The sequence below is a fragment of the Aptenodytes forsteri genome, unplaced genomic scaffold (assembly GCF_000699145.1).
Source record: "Aptenodytes forsteri isolate BGI_AS27 unplaced genomic scaffold, ASM69914v1 Scaffold8, whole genome shotgun sequence".
NCBI lineage: Eukaryota > Metazoa > Chordata > Aves > Sphenisciformes > Spheniscidae > Aptenodytes > Aptenodytes forsteri.
The window spans coordinates 7,781,790-7,805,735 of NW_008796218.1; the positions used below are offsets into that span (position 1 = coordinate 7,781,790).

The 23,946-nt window shown below is 39.1% G+C and overlaps 1 protein-coding gene across 2 annotated transcripts in view; it reads right to left on the reverse strand.

Moving 5' to 3' along the window:
• Positions 1 to 23,946, reverse strand: part of GALNT18 (polypeptide N-acetylgalactosaminyltransferase 18) — a 255,452-nt gene that overhangs the window by 77,761 nt on the left and 153,745 nt on the right. For both annotated transcript variants that reach the window (XM_009288827.2, XM_019474543.1), the window contains exons 5-7: positions 10,259 to 10,442; positions 9,204 to 9,401; positions 6,634 to 6,748 (exon numbers count right to left, since the gene is read on the reverse strand). In XM_009288827.2, the coding sequence (XP_009287102.1) occupies positions 6,634 to 6,748; positions 9,204 to 9,401; positions 10,259 to 10,442 (497 nt within the window). The remainder of the gene's footprint in view (positions 1 to 6,633; positions 6,749 to 9,203; positions 9,402 to 10,258; positions 10,443 to 23,946) is intronic.

The following is a 23,946-nucleotide window of genomic DNA, read 5'->3' on the forward strand; positions in this document are numbered from 1 at the left end:
GGACATGGTTTAGTGGACATGTGGTGTTGGGTTGACGGTTGGCCTCGATGATCTTAGAGGTCTTTTCCAACCTTAATGATTCTATGATTCTATGCTGTAGCTGCAGGTTACATGCTGAGGCATTCATGGGCAAAACTGGGGGAAAAAAAACATTATTCCACTGTAGGTTTGACACAAAACTAGAACAAGACACAGAAAGCCAGTTTCTGTTGATGTCGTGACTGACACCCATTTGGAGGCATGACAATTCCTTATTTTATTCTCAATAGAGGCTGGTGGTTTTTTTCCTGTTGAAATTACAACCCTGTAAATGGAGAATTTTAGTCTGTGTCATCTTGAGATTCAGGTTGTTAACACAGTGAGGTACTTTCCAAAACAAAACTAATCTTAGCAATAATTCTGGCCACACTGAGAAGCCACTACTGGTTACACAGGGTGCTAGGCAAGTACTTATGCCATACTTACACTGCCAAGGAATTATTTTTATCTTGGTGACAGTGTGGGCTATGAAAAGCATTGGCTACTTCTTGTAAGAAGTAATATTTGGTCAATCTTTACAAATTTTTCTTGCAGAGTTCAGTCTAGAAATGATCTCTTCTTAATTCACAAAATGGATAAAAATAAAATAGACATATCTATTTAAAGTTAAAGAGAAATCACTACCTTAAAAAGCAGTATTTAAATGTTATCTAAAAGTAGCAACTAAGAATATTCTTATTCCTGTACTTCTCAGCCCTTCCTCTTCACACATCATCAACCTAGTACTGTTGAACAGCACCTGTGATCATACAATAAGGATTTTTTCTGTACAGCAAATCATTCCCTAGTGGGAAGGGCTATGGCCTACTTATTAAAATCAGTTAAAAACATGGCTTTAAGACACAGCAAATGACGGTAGCTGAAAGTGCAAAAATGGGGGACATCTAGATTCATTTTCCTGAAGGGAATTTAGGGAATATCTACATTGCTCAGTGGAGTGCCATGAAAGGGGACCCGGCAGCAAGGACAAAAAGGGATGCTATGCACACATGACACATCCTGTTGCTCACTCTCCGTGCAAACAGTTCCACAATACAGCAGCTCGGTGAAAAATCCCCTCACTTTCTTTGTTCCCTCCCAGTCATTTCCACCTCTTGGCACACCAGCCTCTCAATTTTCCTAACGCAACAGTTCGTGAGGCAGCGTGGTAAATCACAAACTGATTAACATTAAAATTAACCCTGCAGTTTAAAACAAAAGTTACCCTGTACAGGTTTACTTCTGAACTGGAGGTGTTCAGAGACAGTGGGTACAGGGCAGCCATTCAGACAACTACGCTCGCAGAGCCAAAGCACTGTTGTGCTGCAAGAGTGAGAACAAGAGGATGGCAAGGAGAAGGAGGAGAAAATATAAACCAGCGTAGCTGTTTAAGCCTATGTGTTGTGAAACTACACCCTAACTTGTATACTGTGCAAGGGCTTTCCTTAATAAAAACAGACATCTATTTACATGTAATATATTCATGATTTCATATAATTAATGACCTGTATTAGAAACACTGACAGGTAAAATTGCTGGAAACTTCTAGGGAAAGAGGAAAAAGTCAAAAACGTTTTCAGATAAATATGGAGATTGGGGGGCAAGTGTAAAAATCTGCACTTGCTCGTGATTATCTAAAAGACACTCTTGCAAGGGCATATTATAAGAAAGAGATCTCAGGTGAGAAACAATTGGGATACACAAACACTTTGAAATGACTGGACATGTAAGCCAGCAATAGGCTTCTATGCACCATATGAGAGAGACTGGGTTAACCAGTCAGCAATGAAGAATCATGATTTCCAGAAGTTGGGGCGGGGGAAGGTTAAAAAAGAAAAAGAAAAAAAAAGATAGATAGACAGAGCTAAAAGCACCTTCAAAAAAACCCCCCAAAGAACACTGGGACTATTTTCTGGTCAAATAACTCATTTCTGCATCTCTGTTCCTAAACTGCATTCCTCTAGTTCTCCAACAACAGAAAAAGCATCAGCTTCACATAAGTTCTATAGAAAAACCACCAGACTAACAAGAAATGAAGCAGATATATTTATTATAATGTTATTTTACTGCACATACAACTAATTTCATTATGGCAATATACTGTATAAAAGTAGTGAGCCATACTCAGTCTGAATTATAAATGCAATTTTCCTCCTGGGTCAGCTGATGTAAAGTCTTGATACACCGTTTAGTGGGAACAAGATCCATTCCTTTTCCCTTAAAGAGCTATTACCTTCTAACAAAATTTCCTCTTACCCATTTAACAGGGCCATTATGTCCCTGTGAACATGAATTCATCTGCAAGCACAAAGTCTTTGTGACACACATAATTACTCTAAGTCAAAGCACGGGCTTACATTCCCTTGACTCTGATGATGACTTAGTCTGTGACCTGAGGCAAAACACTGAATATTTGTTCAGGCATCCCTAAAAATGGTACAAACAACTTTGTTGTAACAGATATTTAGAAGCTTTATCAAACATGTAGGTTGCTTTAAAAGACAAAATGATTGCTAAAGGCTTGTTCTTGATAGAAAATCTTCTGCTGACTTCAGCAGGAATTGGAATAGGCCCTTAAGAAGCCTACTGAAAACTAGATTTGAACCATCTAATGCAGGATCTAATTGATTGCATCTAATTGATTGCAATGGATTTGTAGGGGCTTCCATAACTACGAGTACTGCTTGTGCAAGCACAACCCAGAAGCAGAGCCCAAATAACGGTGAGAAACGCCAGCCTTACACTCACATTTTGTTTCTGCTATAAGGCAGTTATCAACACAGTTCCTATTTGGTCTCTTGGATAAGCAATGTGATTCCAGTTTGCCCCCCAAATGCAATCTGGTCCCTTAAAAGCACACTTAAGTTCATTCAATTGGGAATGATTGAACATAAACCAAAAAGAAGCATTACTCATCCTAACGTGAATTTAAGTATATGATTCTGGGGCACAGTAAACGAATCTTTCAAAAATCCCAGATAAAGTGACCACGCTGCTCAAAAAGGATGCTGTCAACTCTTGCATCAACCAGCCTGCCTTTATCTTCTTATGGGGCAAATAAATAGCTTTGCAAGAAAATATTTGCTTGAGGAGAAAATACAGCATTTCTTCTAAGATTCAAAATGCATTCATATTTTGAACTCATCTGCCAGCTTCTAGCTCAAGGCAACAGAACTCTATTAATATTTATTTAATAATGTATGTTTAATATTGTACAAATGTTATTACAAAGCCACACACAAGAGTAAAATTCTTCGAAGTTAAAATAATACACCAAATTAGAGAGAAGTAGAGCTGAGTAGAGAAACTAATTCATCAGAGTCAAGAGAATAATCCTCCAATCAAAGACCTGTTTTATGTGGCTTGTTACGGTTTACCAACAATGGATGCTTCAGATACAGTTTGGGGTACAGATATAGTTGGGGGTTTTCTTGCACTCATGTAACACAAATAACTAGGTATTTGTGCAGATGATGACGTGACAAAAATACCTCCTGGGAGAGGATACTGGGATAAGTCTCCATTTTGTAAGGGTCTAATTCCTGTCCCTGCACAGTGAAAACCCCATCAGTTCAGCTGAAAACAAACCATTTCAAGATTTTAGAAGACACAGTAATGGTTTCTCCTTTATAATGAAAAGTAATCCTAAATAGGTAGACTTTGCTTCTCACAAGTATCTCAGCTGGGAGATTAAATCTTATCTCACATCACTGAAGATGCAACTGCTAAAAAAAGCAAATGCAGAACAAGGCTTTGACTCTGTGCATAGGCACAGAGATAGTGATTTACCCAGTCCTGTCATCACGTGATGCTGCAGCTGGTCTGCATATGAGTTTGGCTCACAGTACTTTTACATCCTCTGGAACAAAATTAGTAATATAAGGACATGAGACCACGTTCTACTTAGCGTGTTTGAGATAAACAGGTAGCTGAAATGATCCTAACTCTTGCTGCTATTTCTGTAGTTGAAAGTAACCCCTCCTGTTCCTGTAGATGTTTTCTCTTACAGGCTTACGCATAAAATTTCCCAGTGAAAGAACTGACTTGCAGTGCCTAAATACTGAGAAGAATGGGAACAGGTTTTGTGAAATTTGCTTACAAACTCAAGCCATGAAAAAAATTAGCAAAATTTCACTAGATAGCAACTCCACCATATCAGAGAATGTGATACACAACATCATACTTCTTGGCTAGCCTGGATACCAGGCCAGTTTGGGCACACAGTGTCTGCTTATCCACCCCTACATGATAATGCATATCATACAACAGAATACTAGATACTTCTTAAAGGAAAATGGCAATGAAAGATGAAGCACAGTGAGCAATCTGTAGTCATGGATTGGAGAGCATCATTTTAAAATGGAAACATTATTTATTGCACTGATACTGTAATTACAATGTAGTTTTTGCACAACAACTACTGTCTTTATTAAGTGATTCATCGTAGGCCTCGCAGTTGAAAACAACACAAGTAATCTAGAGATGACTATTTGGTGCTGCACAGATGAAAATGTAGTTCGGCAGCAGAAACAGACCATCTGGCCTGAAATCACCTGCTGACTAGAGTTTTCCACATACCTCTATCTAAAGGAAATGAAAGGCAGCCCCTGGGAGCTGCACCTCTAGGGACAAGTGCTTAGGATGCACCTGAATGACATGGCTGCTGACCACAATATGAGAACACATTTGAAGCAGCCACCTGTATTTTGCCAAGAGATGGTGTACTGCCCCAGGTGTGTGCCAGAGGCAGGTGGCCGAGGGAAGGAGCTTGCTTTTCAAGCTTAACATCTGTAGAAATAATACTGTGCTTCCCAGAAGCTCTAATATTGCACTGTACATTTATATTCATCCTGGTATTATCTGGGATATGCTGAGAATTGTGAGAAGAGTTGGTAATAAACCAAAAAAATTACAGCTCAGTAATTTATTTTGATATAGCCAGGAACACAGATCCAAGTCAGGATAAAGTTAGATGAGGCAGCATACATTATGCTACCTTGCACACTACAATTTGTTACAGATGAAAGTAATTTATGTAGGTCAGGCACTGCTTCCCTGGAGACAGACAAAAAGCCATAAGGAAATCAGAGCAGTGTTGGGCCTTATTCCAGTGATCCAGTCTACTCCAAAATTTCAATTATGCAGAGATTTGTTTCTCTCTGGTCTTGTCTATCAAAGTACTCTTCCCAATCAACTTCTGCAAGGCTAAGTATAGCAGACTGGACAGCATATATCTCATGGTGCAAAACTAGATAAAACTCCTCACTCACAAGGAGGCAATAGTTTTGTCAGTTGAAAATAGAAAAGAAAAATCAAAGTGATGCTAATTTTCAACTCATCACAACACTGAGCTGCAAAATCTGGTTTTGGGAACAGAAGGTGGCCCTCTGGCCCTCACAGTGACGAGGATGGTGTTATTAAAAGAAGCAGTCTTGCATTTCTTTCTCCCTTTCCTGAAAACTGTGCTCTAATGTAACTGAGAGGGGACCTGCGCTTCAGTCTTGCTGCAACAACACTTTATCTCTGACAGGTGGGAGAAAAAGAATTTCAGGAACCCAGAAGTAATTTTTTTTTTTCTTATATCTCACAGTCTCAGCAGAGAATTCTATATTTTAAAAATAAATTTCTTTTTTTTCTATGCTTTTATTCTGGCAACTAAAAAGCACAAAATACAAGCTTCCACTAACATTTCATAGCAGAGTTCAGAATTTAATTTTATAACACACATCATACCATTTTTCATTACCACCTTTCTCTTCTATCAAAAACCTGAAAGACTCTCAAATAGCACTGTACTTTCAGAATGTAATTTAGCTGTGAAGAGATATAGAAAGAAATACACAAATCACACACAATACTGCATATTTTAGATTGGATATTAGGAAAAATTTCTTCACCAGAAGGGTTGTCAAGCATTGGAACAGGCTGCCCAGGGAACTGGTGGAGTCTCCATCCCTGGAGGTATTTAAAAGACGTGCACATGTGGTGCTTAGGGACATGGTTTAGTGGTGGACTTGGCAGGGCTAGGTTAACGGTTGGAGCCAATGATCTTAAAGGTCCTTTCCAACCTAAATGATTCTATGATTCTATGATACTAAACAGATGAAGAGTGTATGATGGAAGAAGAAAATATGTGCGCTTATGCACTTAATGAATATCTTAAGTCCCCTCCAGAGGGAAGGCAGCATAAATGCCTATACATTCCAGTTTGCTCCATAGTGATTTTCCTAATTTAAATAAACTGAGTAATCTAGAGAGACTTTTCCCATTACGCCTGTGAGAAACTATCCTCCTTACTGAGTCTGGGATCACAGGTAAGCAGGGAGTTTTAGGTATCATCTCTGCAGAATTCTAGCATTGTTACTTGAACAAAAAAATACCAAATTCTGTATTTCTATCCTTGTCCCAGATAAGTTCTTTAAAAAGATATAAGAGCTTTTGCTCTTTTTTTTTTCCCCTCCCTCCTCAAATACAACAATTTATACTACTACAGAGCTGTGGAACTCCTTTGCATGCCATCATCCATACATTTTTGACTGTTTCCCCCCCCCAACAATAAGAAGCAAGCTGTATTTTAAATGTAAACCACCAGTATTGGTCAGTTATGTTCCCTACCCTGATTCCGAGCTCCACATTCTCTCCTCCGTATACTTCCATGCCTTCATCCAGTAAGCCAATCTCTTGGAAATATTCTCTATCTACTATGAAGCATCCAATCAGTGCAGGACTTCTAGAAGAATAAACCATCGGCAACCAAAATTAGCAGATAGAATATGAACAATTTTATTACTCAGAAACAGATTATATTTATAATTGCTGGGTCAAATGGTGCATCAAGACAGATTCTTAGGGAGGTGTTTCTCAGATTTATTCAGCTTTGTCTTCTAACGTTCTTGATTCTATGGTGAAATAAGCACCACTGAAGGAAAATATACTCAAAATTATTGGACATACATATTCACCAGAACAGGTAGGATTTCAGTGCTAACAACACTAGATCCAGGAGTCCCAACTTTGTTTCTGAGGCACCAGCCATTCTAGTCTCTGTCCCTGCTAAGTCCTCAGGTTTCTTGTCTGTGATATTTAACAACGATACCCAATGATGCACAGTTTTCTGTTTAGCCAGAAGCTAGGTTCATCTACAGGTAAGAAAACTTGTGTCTGTAAGCTTATGTAAAACAAATTATTTCTTGAATGGGAACATCCAGATAAGGTTTTGCAATACAGAATCAATAAATGTCTGCCCTTACCAGCACACTGTAACATTAGTCCATTGTCCTGAGCCAAATTTAAACAAGTCACACATCTTTACTGAATCAGTAAGCTTATTTATGTCATGACCTGAATTAACCAACTTTTACTATGCAGACCCAATCTTAAGAACGTAAGAGTTCAGGCACAGAGAGTACAATTTTACCTTTATGAGATGCAATGGAGGAGAACACAGAGTAATTTAGCCTTTTCATTTCTCTCCTACCTTATAATCCACAATGGCAAGAAAGAAAAATGTCTTTTCTGATTATTATGTTGGTATCAGGAACTCTGGTAACAACAGGATATTAATTAGCAGTACAGGGGAAACCATCCTGCATTTAGTGGGAACATTCAAGCTGCATAAGTGTAGACATCTGCTTTCAAACAGATTATAGGATCTTAATCACAAATTGTACAATTCTACAGAAATCTATACATTTATGCCTTTAATTTGAAGTGCTATAGTACCCACTTTATAACAATGAAAGACACTTTCTGATGTATTTATTAATGAAGAAAATAGCAGTTAACGTCACTTCAAAAATTATGCTTCTTTTATGACAAAGTACTCTTGCTTTTGGTGTTGTTTTTAAAGTATTTTTCAGAGTAGCTGCTTCCCTTTGTTATAATTCTAGAAGCATATTGGAGGGATGATAGAAGCCATCAACCAATACATGTGGCTTTTTTGTTTGTTTGTTTTAATTACACAGCACACACATGCAGTGTATTGCACTGAATAAAAGGCACCAGGGAAAGGGCTAGGGAACAAACCTAAACATCCAATATTCATAAAGGACACTCACTCCACAATCCTCACATAGAACAGAGTTTTGGGGTAAAATGGAAAAGCAGATTTGCTCTTTATTCTGATTTTAAATACTTTTAATTTAAAAAGTCACCATAATTAATATAGAAGGTTTGCCTCTGCAGGACTTAGTAGAATATTTCAAAGCATTTTCGTAATGTTAAGAGAGTGCATTAACACTGATAAGCATTTCTAATGATGTGAAAATTACCACCCCTTTTTACGTAAGTCTGTGGCAAACCTGTGAATTTTTATCTCCTACTTTCCAATTCTGAGTCCTGTTCTAACAACCAGCACATGGGTCAGTGCGGTTCAGATACCTCTTACACCGACTGCATGGAAACTGATTGGTAGTGACCCCCTCATGCTGCCACTGCTATTTAAGGTTCTGCTTTGCAGCTGGTGGAAACAGTCTTCACACTTTCTTTCGGCAGAGAGCTAAAGTATAGGTACCAGTGACCTCCTTGGTATGAATGCATAGCCAGAAGAAAAGCCTGGAATCTCAGCAGAGCTGCTGAGGGGATTCAGAGGCACCTACTCCTCTCCCGGAGGTAATGGTATTGTTGTGTACCAGCCTAACAATACTCTAGACATGATAAGAAAGTACAGAGCTAGATTGTACCAAAGCAAGGATCTAATACAGTCTTTGCTCACACACTACCAGTGGACCAGCATTAACTCCTAGGACATAACACAGCTGTAGATCTACGTGACAGTATCATAAAGAATGCTACTGTCAGATCAGTTCTGTTTATATAACGCATTTGTAATGAAGAATCTGTTTCTGTCCCACTACCACTAAATTAGCAGACAAGACATTTGGAGAAAGCAGTGCTGCTGAGCATTCAAGTCCACCATTTCACTTCGGCTATGTGTTTTGCCCCACGCTAATAAACAAGGAAACCTATTTAAAAAGTTCTACTGAAAAAAACATTTTTCTTGATGACTGCGTAGGAGTCAAGGACAAAAGCTGAAGAGGACAGGTGAAGGACATTTAACTAATTTAACATCTAACTTAACATTACAGTCAGTAAAACCTATTACATAGCTGAGACCAGCCACCATCTGTCATATCTAAATGAGCACTGCCAGTGACACACTAATCTAGGTCACGGTTGCATGTTACCTTATTGGAGCAGTTGTGTTCTCCAGTTTCCACCATGACTTAGGGGGGTTCAGATATCGGCACCACAGCTCCCAGTCAAACCCCTGTGCTGAGAGGGGATACTCCTCTATTTCAAAATTATCATACTTAATGTTATCAAATGATGGAGAAATTACTCTTTTTCTGTTTTCTTTTATCCTAGTGAGCACTGGTTCAGCCCTAAAAAAAGAAAAAAAAAAATGTTAAGACTGCGTTAGCAGAAGCATTAGCACTGATGGAAATAGCAGTTTATGCTATATATTTCAGAAAGGGCAAAGTCTATAGCTGTCACCCATTCAGAGCTCCCTTTGCTTTGAGATGGAGTTTTGACAGAGCAGGATCTGCCCCAAAATAACACACTGCAATATTTTATCTAGGGTGGCCTATTATTAACCTTGATGTTAGCTGGTGAATGGAAGAAATGAGTATCTGCATATCATAGAGCATTTACACCCTTGCTACCAAATAACAATGACTTCAGGCTTTCAATATTATCAAGGACATCAAGATCAGAGTTAATAATAGATCTACCCTAGGGACAAGAAGCTCCTGCCTTTTTACCATCTTTTTTACTCAAGAAGAAATTAATACTCAAGATATTAAATCCATACTGAACAAGTTAAAATACATGGTTTTAGTTATGTGCTACTTTTGCACAGAGCGGCAACCTCAGTGCCAAAATGACACTTCTTCGTTTACAGTGCAGAACATAAAAGAAACATATTTTTAATTAAAAGATGATAAATTTGGCACTACGGGCAAAGGGCTACATTATCGGAGGATGTTTTTAACATGCAGTTTTCCAATATAGTTTAAATACATTGCAATTAGACCAGACTCACACTATAAAAATGGATCTAGGTTATGTTACACAGCACAAATACATTTTTCATGCTTGTGTCCATGATTGTGTCTGAACCTTCATTAAAAAGATCAGAATGCTAATTCACCCTCTCTATGCAAGAGAAACACTATTCAGTAATTTATAAACAGTGCTTGGAAAAGGTCCCTTGGTCAGAGAAATTCGAGACACATACCATCCCACACTGAATTCCACATGGGCATCAAAGAGAGCGACTACTGGTGCTGTGGCTACTCTCCATCCACTAACTCGAGATCGAATCAGCCCCTCTTGTTTGCTGTGACGAACAACCTTGATGAAACCAGGCTTACGGGCATTCACTTCATCAACATACTTCTTTAGTTTCTCCTTGAGTTCTTCTGTGGAAAGGAAAGAATTAGATGTTAACAAGAAGTATCAGCTCGACAAGATGTAAAAACCTGTTCTTTCAGCAAAACAGGAGTCTTCACACATGGAAATACTCTCTTTTGATTTAACTACTAAGAATTCTCAAATAGCCAAGTCTAAAAGGAGGCAAACAAAAAGTAGGACCATAAATTATATAGTAATAAAAAGTTTCAACTGTAACTATTTAGCCTATGTGACTGACATCAGAATCCTGCCACTGTTTAACGTTAACATGCCACAAAATAAAGCACTCAATCATAAAGTACCATAGCTACATAAGTGCATATTATGTTACTGTAGCAACAAACAAGATAACTATCTTATATTTCCAGAAAAATATGCCCGAGTATCGTCCATGAACTTTCTTTACCAATATTTCAAGGAAAAAAGTAAGAATGAAATGAATTATTTATCCTTTTTCCATTTTTATTTCCAAACTTTGACAACTCTTTTCTATCTCTACTAAAAAGTTCCATGACTTCTGCTCTTTTCTCAGGAGAACAAAGACCAGTAGAAGTACTGGAGGAGAATCATTCCTAATTAAAATATGATAACTTTTTAATCAACAGCTATCACATCTCTGGTTTAAAGACTATTGCATGAGAAAATCCAATAGGTAGACCTGAAATACGCTGTTCACTATTATTATTAACTGAAAACACTGTTCACTACTATTCCTTATTAGCATTGCTATGTTCTATTTATGTTATGGTACCACGCAGAATTCCCTTGGTGTTATTACATTCCCTTTCTTCCAAATCTCTCCACAAATCCAGAAATGTCTTTGCTGTGATGCAGAATAATGATCCTGTGGTTACGATGCTAAACTGGATATCATCAAATCTGCATTAAAAGCTCAATGCTGCCTAGCCCTTTCTGTGAAATCTTGAGCAAGCCACTTAACTTCTCCATAATCAATTCCCCATCTGCAAAATGAGATCACCACATTTATTTCTTCTTTTCAGTCTATTTAGACTTTAAACTCTAGAGAACAGCAGTTTTCTTTTTCTCTGCATTTGGCCAGTACCTAACGCCCTGGGGCACTGAGCTGAGGGGAGGTTCCATCAGACAAGGGATGGCACCAGAAACCAGAAGAGGAAGGAGCAGCACCCCTACAGCAGCACTGTAGTCAGCAGTGTGGGAGGGAGTACAACTTCAGTCATGTTGGCTGGCCCAAATTGCTTCCCAATAAAATACAACAGCATTTTTCTTTTAAACCTAACCAATGAGACTTCCTCTTCTATCGTTTTGCTGGCATTGCTCCTAGCTACGCACCAGGGGGACATTTCTGCATTGAGCCCAGGTAGATTCTCAACATCATAAGCCAAACACTCTGGGAACTGCTTGCCTCAAAGAGATCTGGACAACACGCACACTAGAATGGTTAATGCAACAGAAAATTAAAAGCAAGCACACTTCATTAGCCACGTTAAATGTTCATCCTTGGAAAGGAGGTGGATGTGTCCTCTCTTAGGCTGACAAAGAGAAACAGCTGTTTCATAAGAGGTCCTCTAACCTAAAAACTGTTACAACCCATATGACCTTAGTGGACCTACTTCTCTGAGGATATGGAGGAAAGGACAAGATGGTCAAGTACAAAGAATCCTTAAAACCCCTTAAAGAGAGGGGTCTCTTTGTAAAGACTCTCAGATAGCCACCAGGCGTGATGCTCTTGCAGCTGGTTCCACTGGCATTGCAGGACTGTGCATGCCCCATACCTTTGCGTAAATGAACTCTCTGCATGGAATCGAGAGAATACCAAATAAAAGTTCTGATACTTACAGTTTTTCATAAAGAACAAGAGTTTAAAATAAATTATCTGATGACCACGTCCGTCACAATACTTAAACTGCAGCTATATTTTAGGAATGGACTCAATATATTCCTAGAATTTTCCACATTATATTGCCAGTATCTATTCAAATTGTTTAGCTATGACTGCATCACATTGAGTAAACAATATGAGGCATTAACACACATAGCATAGAGCACTATTCTACTTTGTATTAGATTTGCTGTGTATTGATCAATACATTTTTTCCATTATAAAGTCAAAAGATCATATTCAGGTTTTCTATCATGCTTATGCAAAGCTACATGTTCTTGTTGTTCATGCCCTAATGCACAGAGATTTGTAGCAAGCACAAAACTATCAAACCAACCACTAGCTAACAGCACTTTAAATTCAAAAGAAGACATTCATGTTACTGAAATTGTGCCCATCTAAAAAAAAACAGTCCTCTATTCCCAAAATGTAACACTGTGGAGGGCGAATATCAAAACATGAAGATCAAAGCTTTGCTCTTGGTGTAAGTGGCTGTTCATAGTTTTGTAATACCAGGAAGCTTTATTTGCCACAACAATGCAGAATCACCACTGAGTATAAAATATACAAAAGGAAAGCAGGCTCTAATCAAGGGCTTGAAAATCAGTACCCTTGATAAAGTCACTGTTCTCTCAATCACCTTGGTTTTTAGCAAGTGGGCTATTCTTACTCCTGTCATATACTTTTCCTAATGTGGACTGACTTTATAAGCTTGAGTAAACACAAAATCTTTTTCATAGCTAGGTGTAGTACAGAAATAGGTGGAAATGGAACAGAACCCAAATCTTGGCTTGCCACCAGCACGACTTCAGCTGCACATTATAGCTGTGACATTTACTAGGCAGTACACACTTCTAATTTTCTGGTTACACTGCAGCTTTTTGCAAATGAAGTGAATGGCCTGAGGGAGTCTCAGGGGAACCTTGGAGGCTTACCCATGGTCAGTCAGTATGGAGGAATCCTTCCCTGGACTTCAGTATCAGCCTCAGGAGGTGGAGGAAAGCGTTGCATTTTACCTAATCTTCAATACTGGCCCACAAGCACATCCAGAGGAGACAAAGCAATATTTTGCAGTCAGGCATTTTCTGGCCTTTATTATTTAAAACAGATTAGCTTTGCTTTGCAAAGGCAGAGTGCTGAGCAGAGCATTATGTGCACCCTTTGTCTTGCAAAACCTATTGGGCAGACTCACCCAGAAGAAAAAATAAGTCTACTAAAAATATGTATCATTTTCACTCAGCCACAGGACACAGCAGACACATTGTAAATGAAGCTTTAAAAGTCACTATTTTGGGAAGAACATTAAAGATGCCCTAGCAGGATACTTGTCAGGTTTTTTCATGCATTCCATGTTTTCCTGAGTTTTACATGAGAAATCTGAGTTCAATTGTCTTTGACAGTTTTAGAGCACCCTGCCCAACTGGACTGAATGATGGGACTCTCCCCTAGAACGGATCATACACTTTGTGATGGCACTGATGGTCTTCAGCAATATATTTTTAACCCATGCTCTGTCTTTTTCCACTTCAAATATGTTGCCTGCATAATAAACAGTCATTTTCATTAATTATTGTGCTTCACTGCTTTATGCCACCATAGGGAGAAGAAAGGGAATGAGCAAATGTGTCATCTTCAATACACTGTTGATTCGGTTTCTAATTATGGAAACAAACACTCTTATAATGATAGATGCGTTTGCCTTTCAGCACAGAATCTCTCAAATAAGGACTCAAATTGACTAAGCTGAATGAATATCTGCAATTGGAGAGAAAGAGCAGCCATATATGGAATGGGAAAATGGTGCTGATCTGGCGCTTCAAAATGTTGCACTCTACCACCTGTCTCTATATGGTACACGTCTGGAAAGCACAGCTCAACTCTCCTCATAAATGTATAAAACATAATTAATGTGCCATAATTATGTTTACTATTAACATAATTAAGTTCTAATACTTCTAAGAGGTTGTTTGTTTGTTTTTAACAAATCCACAAAGATTTTGTTTTCAAGTTTCCCTATTCAGCCCGACAAAGCAGTGCTAAAGAATTCATGCAACTTTGTCTTCTTAGGAAGGGGCAGAAGAGGGCAGGATGGAGGCAGGGAGCATAAGGAGTCAGATGTCAGCCATCCCACAGCTACGGAGATTGTATGTGAAGGGATCATTTAGTTCATGAAAATACCTTCACAAGCCATCTTCCTTTCAGGATATGGCCTGAGAGAATGGTGGGCTTGAGAGAGGCCCTGGCAATGCAACTGCTCTCCTTGCAATACTGCAGCTTGCTGGGCTTGTGCAAGTGGCTGGTCCTAGCTCAGAGGGGTGACCTGGACCACAGTCCTGCCTCCTCCTCGAATGCTGGGGGGTTGTGGCAGGCCATATAATATGGAAAAGATTTCTCACACATGCCCCAGGGAGTTTCTCAGAAGGAAAACCACCTACAGAGCATGCTCTTCATCCAGTTGCATGCAAGTGGCCTATGTTTTGTATGCCTCTACCCTCCCTAAATTGGGAAGTTATCAGGCTAGATGCTCAATGATGTAAGGTGCCTTAGCCCTGTGGGACTACAGTGTCCAGCAGCTATGGATCTGTCCCCAGACTTCAAATTTTGAAGTTATTGATAAAGTGTTGTCATAAATAATAAACTACTGCCTCACATTCATAGAGAAGTAGCTTAAAGGACAGTCAATTAAGCCTCACTTTCAATAACTTTCATGCTTTAATGTACTCCCATTCTGAGTGCGTAAATGAGTCCTCACATCTCAGAACAATTTCATTTGTAAAGTCTGACACTCATGCTTTGCTGAGACAGATGCATTTTACTGACTTTTAAAAACTCTTCTTCTTAGCTGTAAGTTTGCCAACAGAGCTAAATAAATAAATAAATAAATAAATAAATAAATAAAAGCAAGCTCTCTCATAAATTTATGCATTTTCTAAAGCCTAAAAGTCCCTATTGACTTCGGTGCAGCAGAATACACACTGATGTTATTGCCATCTCCGCAAGCCTTGTGCTTTTACCTTTAGGGAAAAATTTATTTCCATGTCAAAGGCCCAGGAATTACCATGTCCCTCTTTAACCTTAGTAGTTGGCACAAACACAGCTTCTTTTACTGTGAAGGGAAAGAAATTATTCTTCAATACAGAATGGGGTTTAACATAACAATTGTCCTCCCTGTGCCAGAAATTGTGGATTGGCACATTATATGAAAGGGGCAAAATCCTGCCAATTCATTATTTTTATGCTCTAGCTTTGCGTGTTCATTGAGCTGCCTAGAAGGCACACTCTGGTCCCCAGGTAAAGAACCATGTTGGATATCTTCTTGGATCATAAAGGACATTTTTAAAGGCAAATCATTACAGCAGCTGCAGGAATACAGCAGATCTACTGCCTCTCTCAGACCCAAGAGACCAGGTCAGTTTGCTCCTGGCAAGGATCCCAGGGCCTTCCTGAACGCCCTGTGCAGTAGGTCAGAATGAGATCCACTGCCTTGCACCAAGGCAAAACTGCCAACTGGCAGAGCACAAGAATTCAGTACACCATGAGAGCTGCTGCCATACTAGGAGCATCTCATCAGGTACGTCTTGCTTCTGCATGAAAGGCAAGTAAATTGGCAAAAAGGCAGAATTCGCAGAATTCGCACAAACCAATTAATTTTAAACCAAGATTTTTCCATCTTCTTCATCTGATTATTTGTGGCCTAAAGTCTCAGGAACAGGAAGAGCTGCTTTTCCACTCTTCCAATAACGATTTCATAGCCTTTAGAAAAAACAGAATATATTAGCATAGCTAACTTACTTTCTTGCAAATAAAGAAAGCCTGTTATACCAGGTTTGCTGCAAAAAAAAAAAACCCTCTCTTCCCTCTCAATCATTCTGTAGGCATACAACCTGAGTTCATGCAATAACTTGAATTCATGGCAGCAGCTAGGCATGTTAAGAAAAACTGTTTGCTGCACTTTATCTAATAGGCTTGTACATTGGATTATGTCACTTATTTCATATGCAGCTCAGTGCTTCATAATTTTTATTTTCCTTTCCTCTGGCCCCTTATCTTTCATGCTCAAGTGATCACCTCTCATCTCTAGCAGAAGCAGATAATTCCAAATGGAAAATACTTAGAACCAGATAGAGGCATGTCATTTGAAATGCACATGGGTATATAGAATGCTTGCAACAGAGGGCAACAATGCACAAACAGGTAATGAGGGCCTGCTGTGCACACATATTTAATAACCTCATGTTATCTGGTAATAGGTAAACCACCCAAGGGAAATTACCAACGTGATGCAAGGAATTGATTTAGACAGAACTCAAAAACAAAAAAGCAGTATAGTCCTTTTCCTCCATTACTATACCTAACTTGTATTGTTGACAGAGATGCATAATCTAATCTCAGAAGTTCAGACTATCCACATGTAAAGCCAGATAGCGCAATGAACTTTCACAGTCTCAACCTTTGCATTCAGCAATCCAAAGTCTCAGCTGCTGTCAAACCTTCCCAGGTCTACTAGATAAATGAGGCCTACAACAATTCATTCCAGCTCACACCTTGGACTACAAGCCAAGGATTTCTTTAGTTTAGCACATGAACAGCACCCTTCTCCCACAATGAAGGCAGAAAAAATATACGTTTCCCCTCTCAGCCCCTACACACAAACACACGCTCTTTCAATTGCCCAGGAGAATCTAGTACAGAGGAGTGGGAAGCACACATTGCTTTCAAAGGGTTTGATGGGGGCTTGTGATGTCCATGCCCCCATGTAGCGGGACACAAGGGAGCAATAACTGTGCAGAAACAGGGGACAGGATGGAGCGAAGGCCCCATAGCTCTCGCCTGTTCGGACACGGTCATCCTTGAGTATGTCCTCGCTTGATAAGTCTGCCTCTGCCACACCTCTCGCAAATCTTAGTGACGTTGCATGACAGGGCTGCTTTGATCCGTTCTCAGGTCCTCTCACAAACATCATGTCTATGTATGGAAAGAGCTTAGCAGAAACAGGACAGGATGGAGCGAAGGCCCCATAGCTCTCGCCTGTTCGGACACGGTCATCCTTGAGTATATCCTCGCTTGATAAGTCTGCCTCTGCCACACCTCTCGCAAATCTTAGTGACGTTGCATGACAGGGCTGCTTTGATCCGTTCTCAGGTCCTCTCACAAACATCATGTCTATGTATGGAAAGAGCTTAGGTGGACACTTCACTGAATCCTCTTGCTGGTTGTAAGGTCCTAGGAATCTGACAGCACAAGAACCACGTACCAGCAAACAGTTCCACTTCAAAACAGTAATCAGTAAACTAGCACACCTCCCAACACAAAACAGGCTTTGCAGAAGAGACCTGTGCCAGCAGCTATTGCTTGAGCGATCTAACAGACATGTAAACTACTTGGGTTAATTTTGTTTTTTTTCTAAATGATGCATAGTTCCAGTCCCAGCCATGAAAGTGGGATACCACCCTCCAGATCATTAAGTCCTACCTAGAAATATTGCTGCATCTTAATAAATCCCAATAGTATGGGAAGAACAATGAAAATCATCTTTTGGAAACTGTGGCAGCTGAACACCATGTTATGGAGGAGAGGAATACTGGAGAAAGAAATATTACATCTGTTATTTTTTGTTAGTACTATTCGCTTGTAGTAATGTCTTTATAATAAGGGCTGTAAATCCCTTTTATTTCCCTTTTATTATTTACTGAGTACTGTTCTGTCCTAAGGTGCATCCTGTCATAAGTATCACTGAGCCCCCTATTCCAGCAGCAGAGTGTCTCGCAACACTTTGCAAGACAGAGAGATAAATTGAGATGCCAGATGAATCTGCAAGGTCACACCAGAAGTTGCAGCAGGGGAGGAATAGAACCTGGGTTTCCCAAATCCCAGGGCAGCACATTAACACTGCATGATTTCCCCGAGGCTGTGATTCTGCAGTTTGAGCCATGGCCCATATGGAGCCCAGAGAACTCTGTGCAGATGCAAGAGCTCATCCACATCATCGGGTCAGGATTAAGAGGCAGCTGATATCCGGAGCTCTTGTTAATGCCAACAGAAATGCATTGCAACAAAGTAATTAAACACGGCTCTTCCATTCCCCTATCAATGGGAGAGACTCACATGCTTACCTCTGAGCACAGAGTAGAGCTTACTAAAAGTAAGTGTTAACATCAAGAGAGGAAAAGAAAATAAATCTGCTCTCAGGTGAACATTCCTTCCAGCTCTTTAATGAATTTAAGTGCATGCGGCAAGGCAGGACTAATAAAAAAAAGCATAAAGTGTCTTTTCTTAGATTATAAAATTCCCAAATTAGAAAGTTCACAACTGACAATTAAAGCCAGTTGGGTGTGTGTGTGCTTATACCAGCTAACATGCAAGCACAAGCTAAAAGTAGAACGGGGACTTTCCAAGCATTGCCAATAGTTACCAACTGCCATAGAAAAAACAAATCAAAGGTACAGAGTCTGCTACATACTCTTCGTGGCAATACCTGTTTAAATCTTCAAAATATCTTTAAGCACAGACCTGTAATTATATAATCTTAATTGTTCCACTCAACTTAATGATTGCTGGATGCTTGAATTAATCTCAGCAGGAAAACTATTCCACTCCGGTTTACTGTGTATAACTGCTTCCCATTTAGGGACTGTTACTGGATATATTATGGCTACAATAATATGATCACAACAATGGTTAAACCTGGTCAGGAACAAGCACTATGACTGAAATCCAATATTCATAGCACATCTGATGCAAGAACGACTTTTGATGTTATTTGGATACAATAGTTTTAGAAAGGGGCCATAAAGTGAGAAGTACACAAGCACCAAGATCATGCATTAGAGGTGACACAGTGAATATGATACATTGCTGAAATAACCACAGCCAAAATTCTGAGTTCGTAATTTCATTTCTTGGTGTTCCTGGATTCATTTGTAAAATGACCTTTAAATGTTAAAGAGAAGTGCCTGAGAAATGCATTCTAGTCCCAGCTGGATAGCAGCTGTTTCCAGTAATCTAAGTGGCTTTTTTTTTTTTTTTCAATATACAGTATTTAATTCTAATATATTTGTTGGATGTGTATGGAACAGAAAAATCACTATTCAGAAAAAGAAACTAAATGGCTGAACAGAGCAAGAGCAGACTGTATAAATCTAGAAAAATACAATCTGAAGAGCACATTAGAAATACTCTGTACTTCTATAACCATAAGACGTAGCAAGCCGCTTGCAGTACTGTAAACTTGATAAATAATCATGACTCTAAGAAACAGCATGGCAATTCATGTTATGAAAATCACTATTCAGAAAAAGAAACTAAATGGCTGAACAGAGCAAGAGCAGACTGTATAAATCTAGAAAAATACAATCTGAAGAGCACATTAGAAATACTCTGTACTTCTATAACCATAAGACGTAGCAAGCCGCTTGCAGTACTGTAAACTTGATAAATAATCATGACTCTAAGAAACAGCATGGCAATTCATGTTATGATAACAGATTCATAAGGACTAGGAAACTGCCAATTAAAACACAATAGTGTTTTAGTGTTAAAAAGTGTTAAAAAACAATGTATTTAGAGGAAATCAGTCACATAAATTGCATTAAAAATGGAATATGCAAATACGCAGTTAGAAATGTATGGAACAGAGCTGCCTATATTCCTCTCTGGATCATACTTCTCTCTAACAGCAAGGAAGTTGAGAACAGGACTATAAAAGGAAGATGAAACAGAAAGTAATCACAGAATACTTCTGGTTAGAAGGGACCTCTGCAATCCAAGCCCTGACTCAAAGCAGGTCCAATTAAACAATATTGAATATATCATTCACTATTAAAGAGTTATTTAGAAGAATGCCAGAGAGCATGAAAAGATGGGTTTGAGGGTTGTTTTTAGTAAATGGGACTTAGTCTTGCATGCCACATTCGTTTTTATGAAAATCCTACTTTATATAAGAAATTAGAATCCAACTTTATACCCACTGCATAGAATTACTTCCCTGGGAGCAAAACAGTAGCTAGCATGCACCAAACCTGATGATACTGTGAGAGCATCCTTGAGAGTCAGGACAGCAATAACACTATTTCTCCTTTTGAGATCTCACTCTACAAATCAAACTGCAGTTAAGAAAAGAAAAAAACCCCAACCTTCTGTAGTGCATTTTTTTTAACCTGGTCCAAACATAGAGTTGCCAGCTCTTCTTTTGAATGAATGACTCTTACTCTACCAGACAACTCTCACACATCAGATGCAAAATGTTCTCGTATCAGATGCAAAATGTTCTGTCCATATTCCAGGTCAGAAAAATTTATTTCTTGACTACCTGTGATCATGTTGTGTGATCCGCTACTATCTTCTCCTTTCAAAGGTGGACTGCCATTCGCAGAATAATGCAATTCACCACAGCAATAGCAATACAGCACCCAGTACACCAAGGAGAAATACAGCCTGTCCGGGCAGGAGGGCTCTTTTTGACAGATGGGATTAGTTCACAAAAAGGACTTGTTTTTAAATCAGCAGAGCTGCATTCACACAAGATGTTTCTGTCAACAGACAGAAGGAAAAAAAAAAAGCAAATTATACCAATATGAGCAATTTTTGTTCGTTATTCTAATAGCTAATACGTTGCTGGCAATGCAAACAAGAATAGATCGGATAATACCACTTGCAAGCAAAAATTTTACAGGCTGAAATACTGGTATCACTGAAGTAAATGAGAACTTTTCAGAAAAAAATGTTATATGTCCAGGCCCTGAACGCAACATCACACATGACAGCAAGTGCAAGTTATAACTAGCCCTTGTAAAAGCCAGCTCTCACATGCCCTCATGTTGTACCATATAGGCTTGAAAAATTTTGACAAACACAATGTATTACATTGCACATCCATCAGAGTCTGCTAACCTGGCATAAAAAGAAGGAGCAGGACCTACGCCATCACCTACCAAGCAAGCAAAGAAGAGCCTTTAGTGTGCACTTCCACTACAATCCTAGGAGGAATGTCACCTCACAGATCGCTGCCAAGTTCATTTGGGACAATCTGGTAGGTATCTACTGTGCTGTTTAAGTCATGGGTTTTAATTCACAGCATTTGAGTAACTTGGAAGTTACAATTTCTCCTTTTTGAAACTTCCTAAAAATAAGGACAAAATCCAAATAGTTCTTACTCCTGTAAAGCACCCATTCAAATCAGAAATAATTTGGTTTGAATACCATACGAGCTGCAGGATTTGTTTCTATCTAAAGATAGAAACTGGGGTTTTTTAAGAATCCACTATGTACATTTTCAAATTAAAGCAACAAATTCTGGCTTGCTTCTTTCCCAGCATATTTGATTACTCCTTAGGAGTAACACAGTGCTGGGACCATGCCATTTGGTAGCTGTGGAAAACCTCTAAATCCAGCATATATGATCTCCAAGGACTGCTTATTATAATAGTGTATCATCCACTGCTTCCTAAAAGTCCCAAACTCCAAGTATTGAAAGAACACAATAGCATACAATTTGCATCTTTAGATGAAAAATATCAGCATGCAACAAATTATTCCAAGCGTTTCATCAGCTATTATAGAAAATTTCTCTGTAGGCATCTAATCACAATCTATCCATTAGTTTTAAAGAAATGTTTGGGTTTTAATTGTTATATTACAATTGTTGTTCATGTCCTGTCTTTTTGCATCAGAAACATGTGAGGGACAGTAGCAGCAACCCTTCTGTTTTCAGAAAAAAAGGCGAGGCATTAAAAATAACCCAGGCGGTAACTTGAACCTAAAATTCATAATACCTTTTCAATTCACAATACAGAACAGCATTGTCACTAGTATCCTACTGCAGTCTGGGAAAGATTTGGTTAAATCCTGCTTAATTGGATGTATGTTATTTTAAAACTGAAGTATGCTAATCTGGCTATTAGTATGCCTCCCAGCAGGGTGGAAGCCTTGCTTGCATAAAACATGCGCATAGAGGAACACACACCAGCCTTGCCTTTCCTGCTCCCCAGAAACAACCGGCAGTAGCGTCAAAATTTTTGACATTATAAGCTGTAGAAGTGTCTTTTCACTGTGCTGAGATACGACAGAATTCCACCAACTCCAGCATTCCCTCCTGGAATTACACCCGAGTGGGCAGCCGGAGGCTCAGGTGCATGGCCTGCTCCAGGTTTCTGCTTTACACTGTAGATGGCTGGAACTACCAGGGAAGGACAGTACCTGCTCCGGATTACAGGAAGGAGTCTGGATTACCAGTTCAAGTTCTCATCCTATCAGCAAAAGCAGAGCTGGTTGGTGCTGGCTGAGAAACACACGAGGAAACGTACGGCACTTCTGGACCTGCTGCCCAGGGATTCAGCAGGTAGCAGTCTTCTCTCTGAATCAGTCACGCATCAACACCTGACGCTGCTGAGGCACAGCAGCTCGTGAGGTGCTACGGGTAACGGTCACAGAAAATGGACTGAAATCAAAAGCACAAACTGGGCACTGAAATGACTTAGATCTTGGGAGATCCCACTACAGAAAATTTCTGTAGGTGAAGACAATGCCTAAATTTAACAAAAACGTTTAAATAGCTTCTAACTTACATTTTTTTCATGGAATATTAGGCAAACAAGAGTCCAGAAGAATATTCTTGAATTACAATTTCTCTTACTAATATTTAGATATATTACAACAGGTTTGTTCAACGTTTGTGTTCTGGTAAAGATTACATTAATTTTAGTTTGTTCCCTTTCTCATTATTTTTTGTCATTTAATTTTAGCTCTTCAAAATTTACCTTCTAAAGCAATGCTTTAACACCTATGGCCAAAGCAGAGAGACTCTCGGGACCCATCAGCCACTGCCCAATAAGTACAACTCAGGATGTGTCAAGCTTACTGTTCATGTGGAAAACTACACACACAGGCATTCATATGCAGGTCCTCCCCTACCACATTTTTCAGATAGGTTCATTTTCTCAATAAATGCAGCAAATTTAAATGACTTCATGTAGAGTTCCCAGCATAATTTTTACTGACATTATTATTTCTTATACACATTATACTTCTGAATCCTGACATTTATATAAAATATTGCTTGGAAATTTTAAGGTCTTTTCCAGATCTTTTTACAAAGGACTGTTAGCACTAAGTACTGTCTGTATCTCACTTAGCTAGCCGTGATGTGGTCTGTAGCACTGTAAACCTACCAGACTCCATTTATTATAGAGATTCAAAGGCTTAAACTATCACGTCCTATCCAATCCTTCCCGTATACCATTTGACCTTTCATTGTGAATAATGTTTTTGCACAGATACAGGCTAATTTCCTTGGACTGGATTTTGATTTGCAATGATCTGCAATTTGATTTGCAGTATATCCACATTTTTCAGAATAGTTACTGACTTCTCAGATTTAAACCTTTTAGCATCTTCAAAAGAATGTTTCATGCAGAGCTAGATTTCATAATGAAATTCCATGACTGAATTCTCTCCAACTATGAACGTTAAATTTCTACCTTGTCTGCATATTGCCATATGTTGTATTAAAAATCACTTGACAACTTCAGATGGGGTAATGATCTCATTTTCCTATATGGCATTCATCTTAGTTAACCTTTGTCATGGTTTAACCTCAGTCGACAACTGAGCACCACACAGCCGCTCGCTCGCTCGCTCCTCCCCCTCCCCCCCCC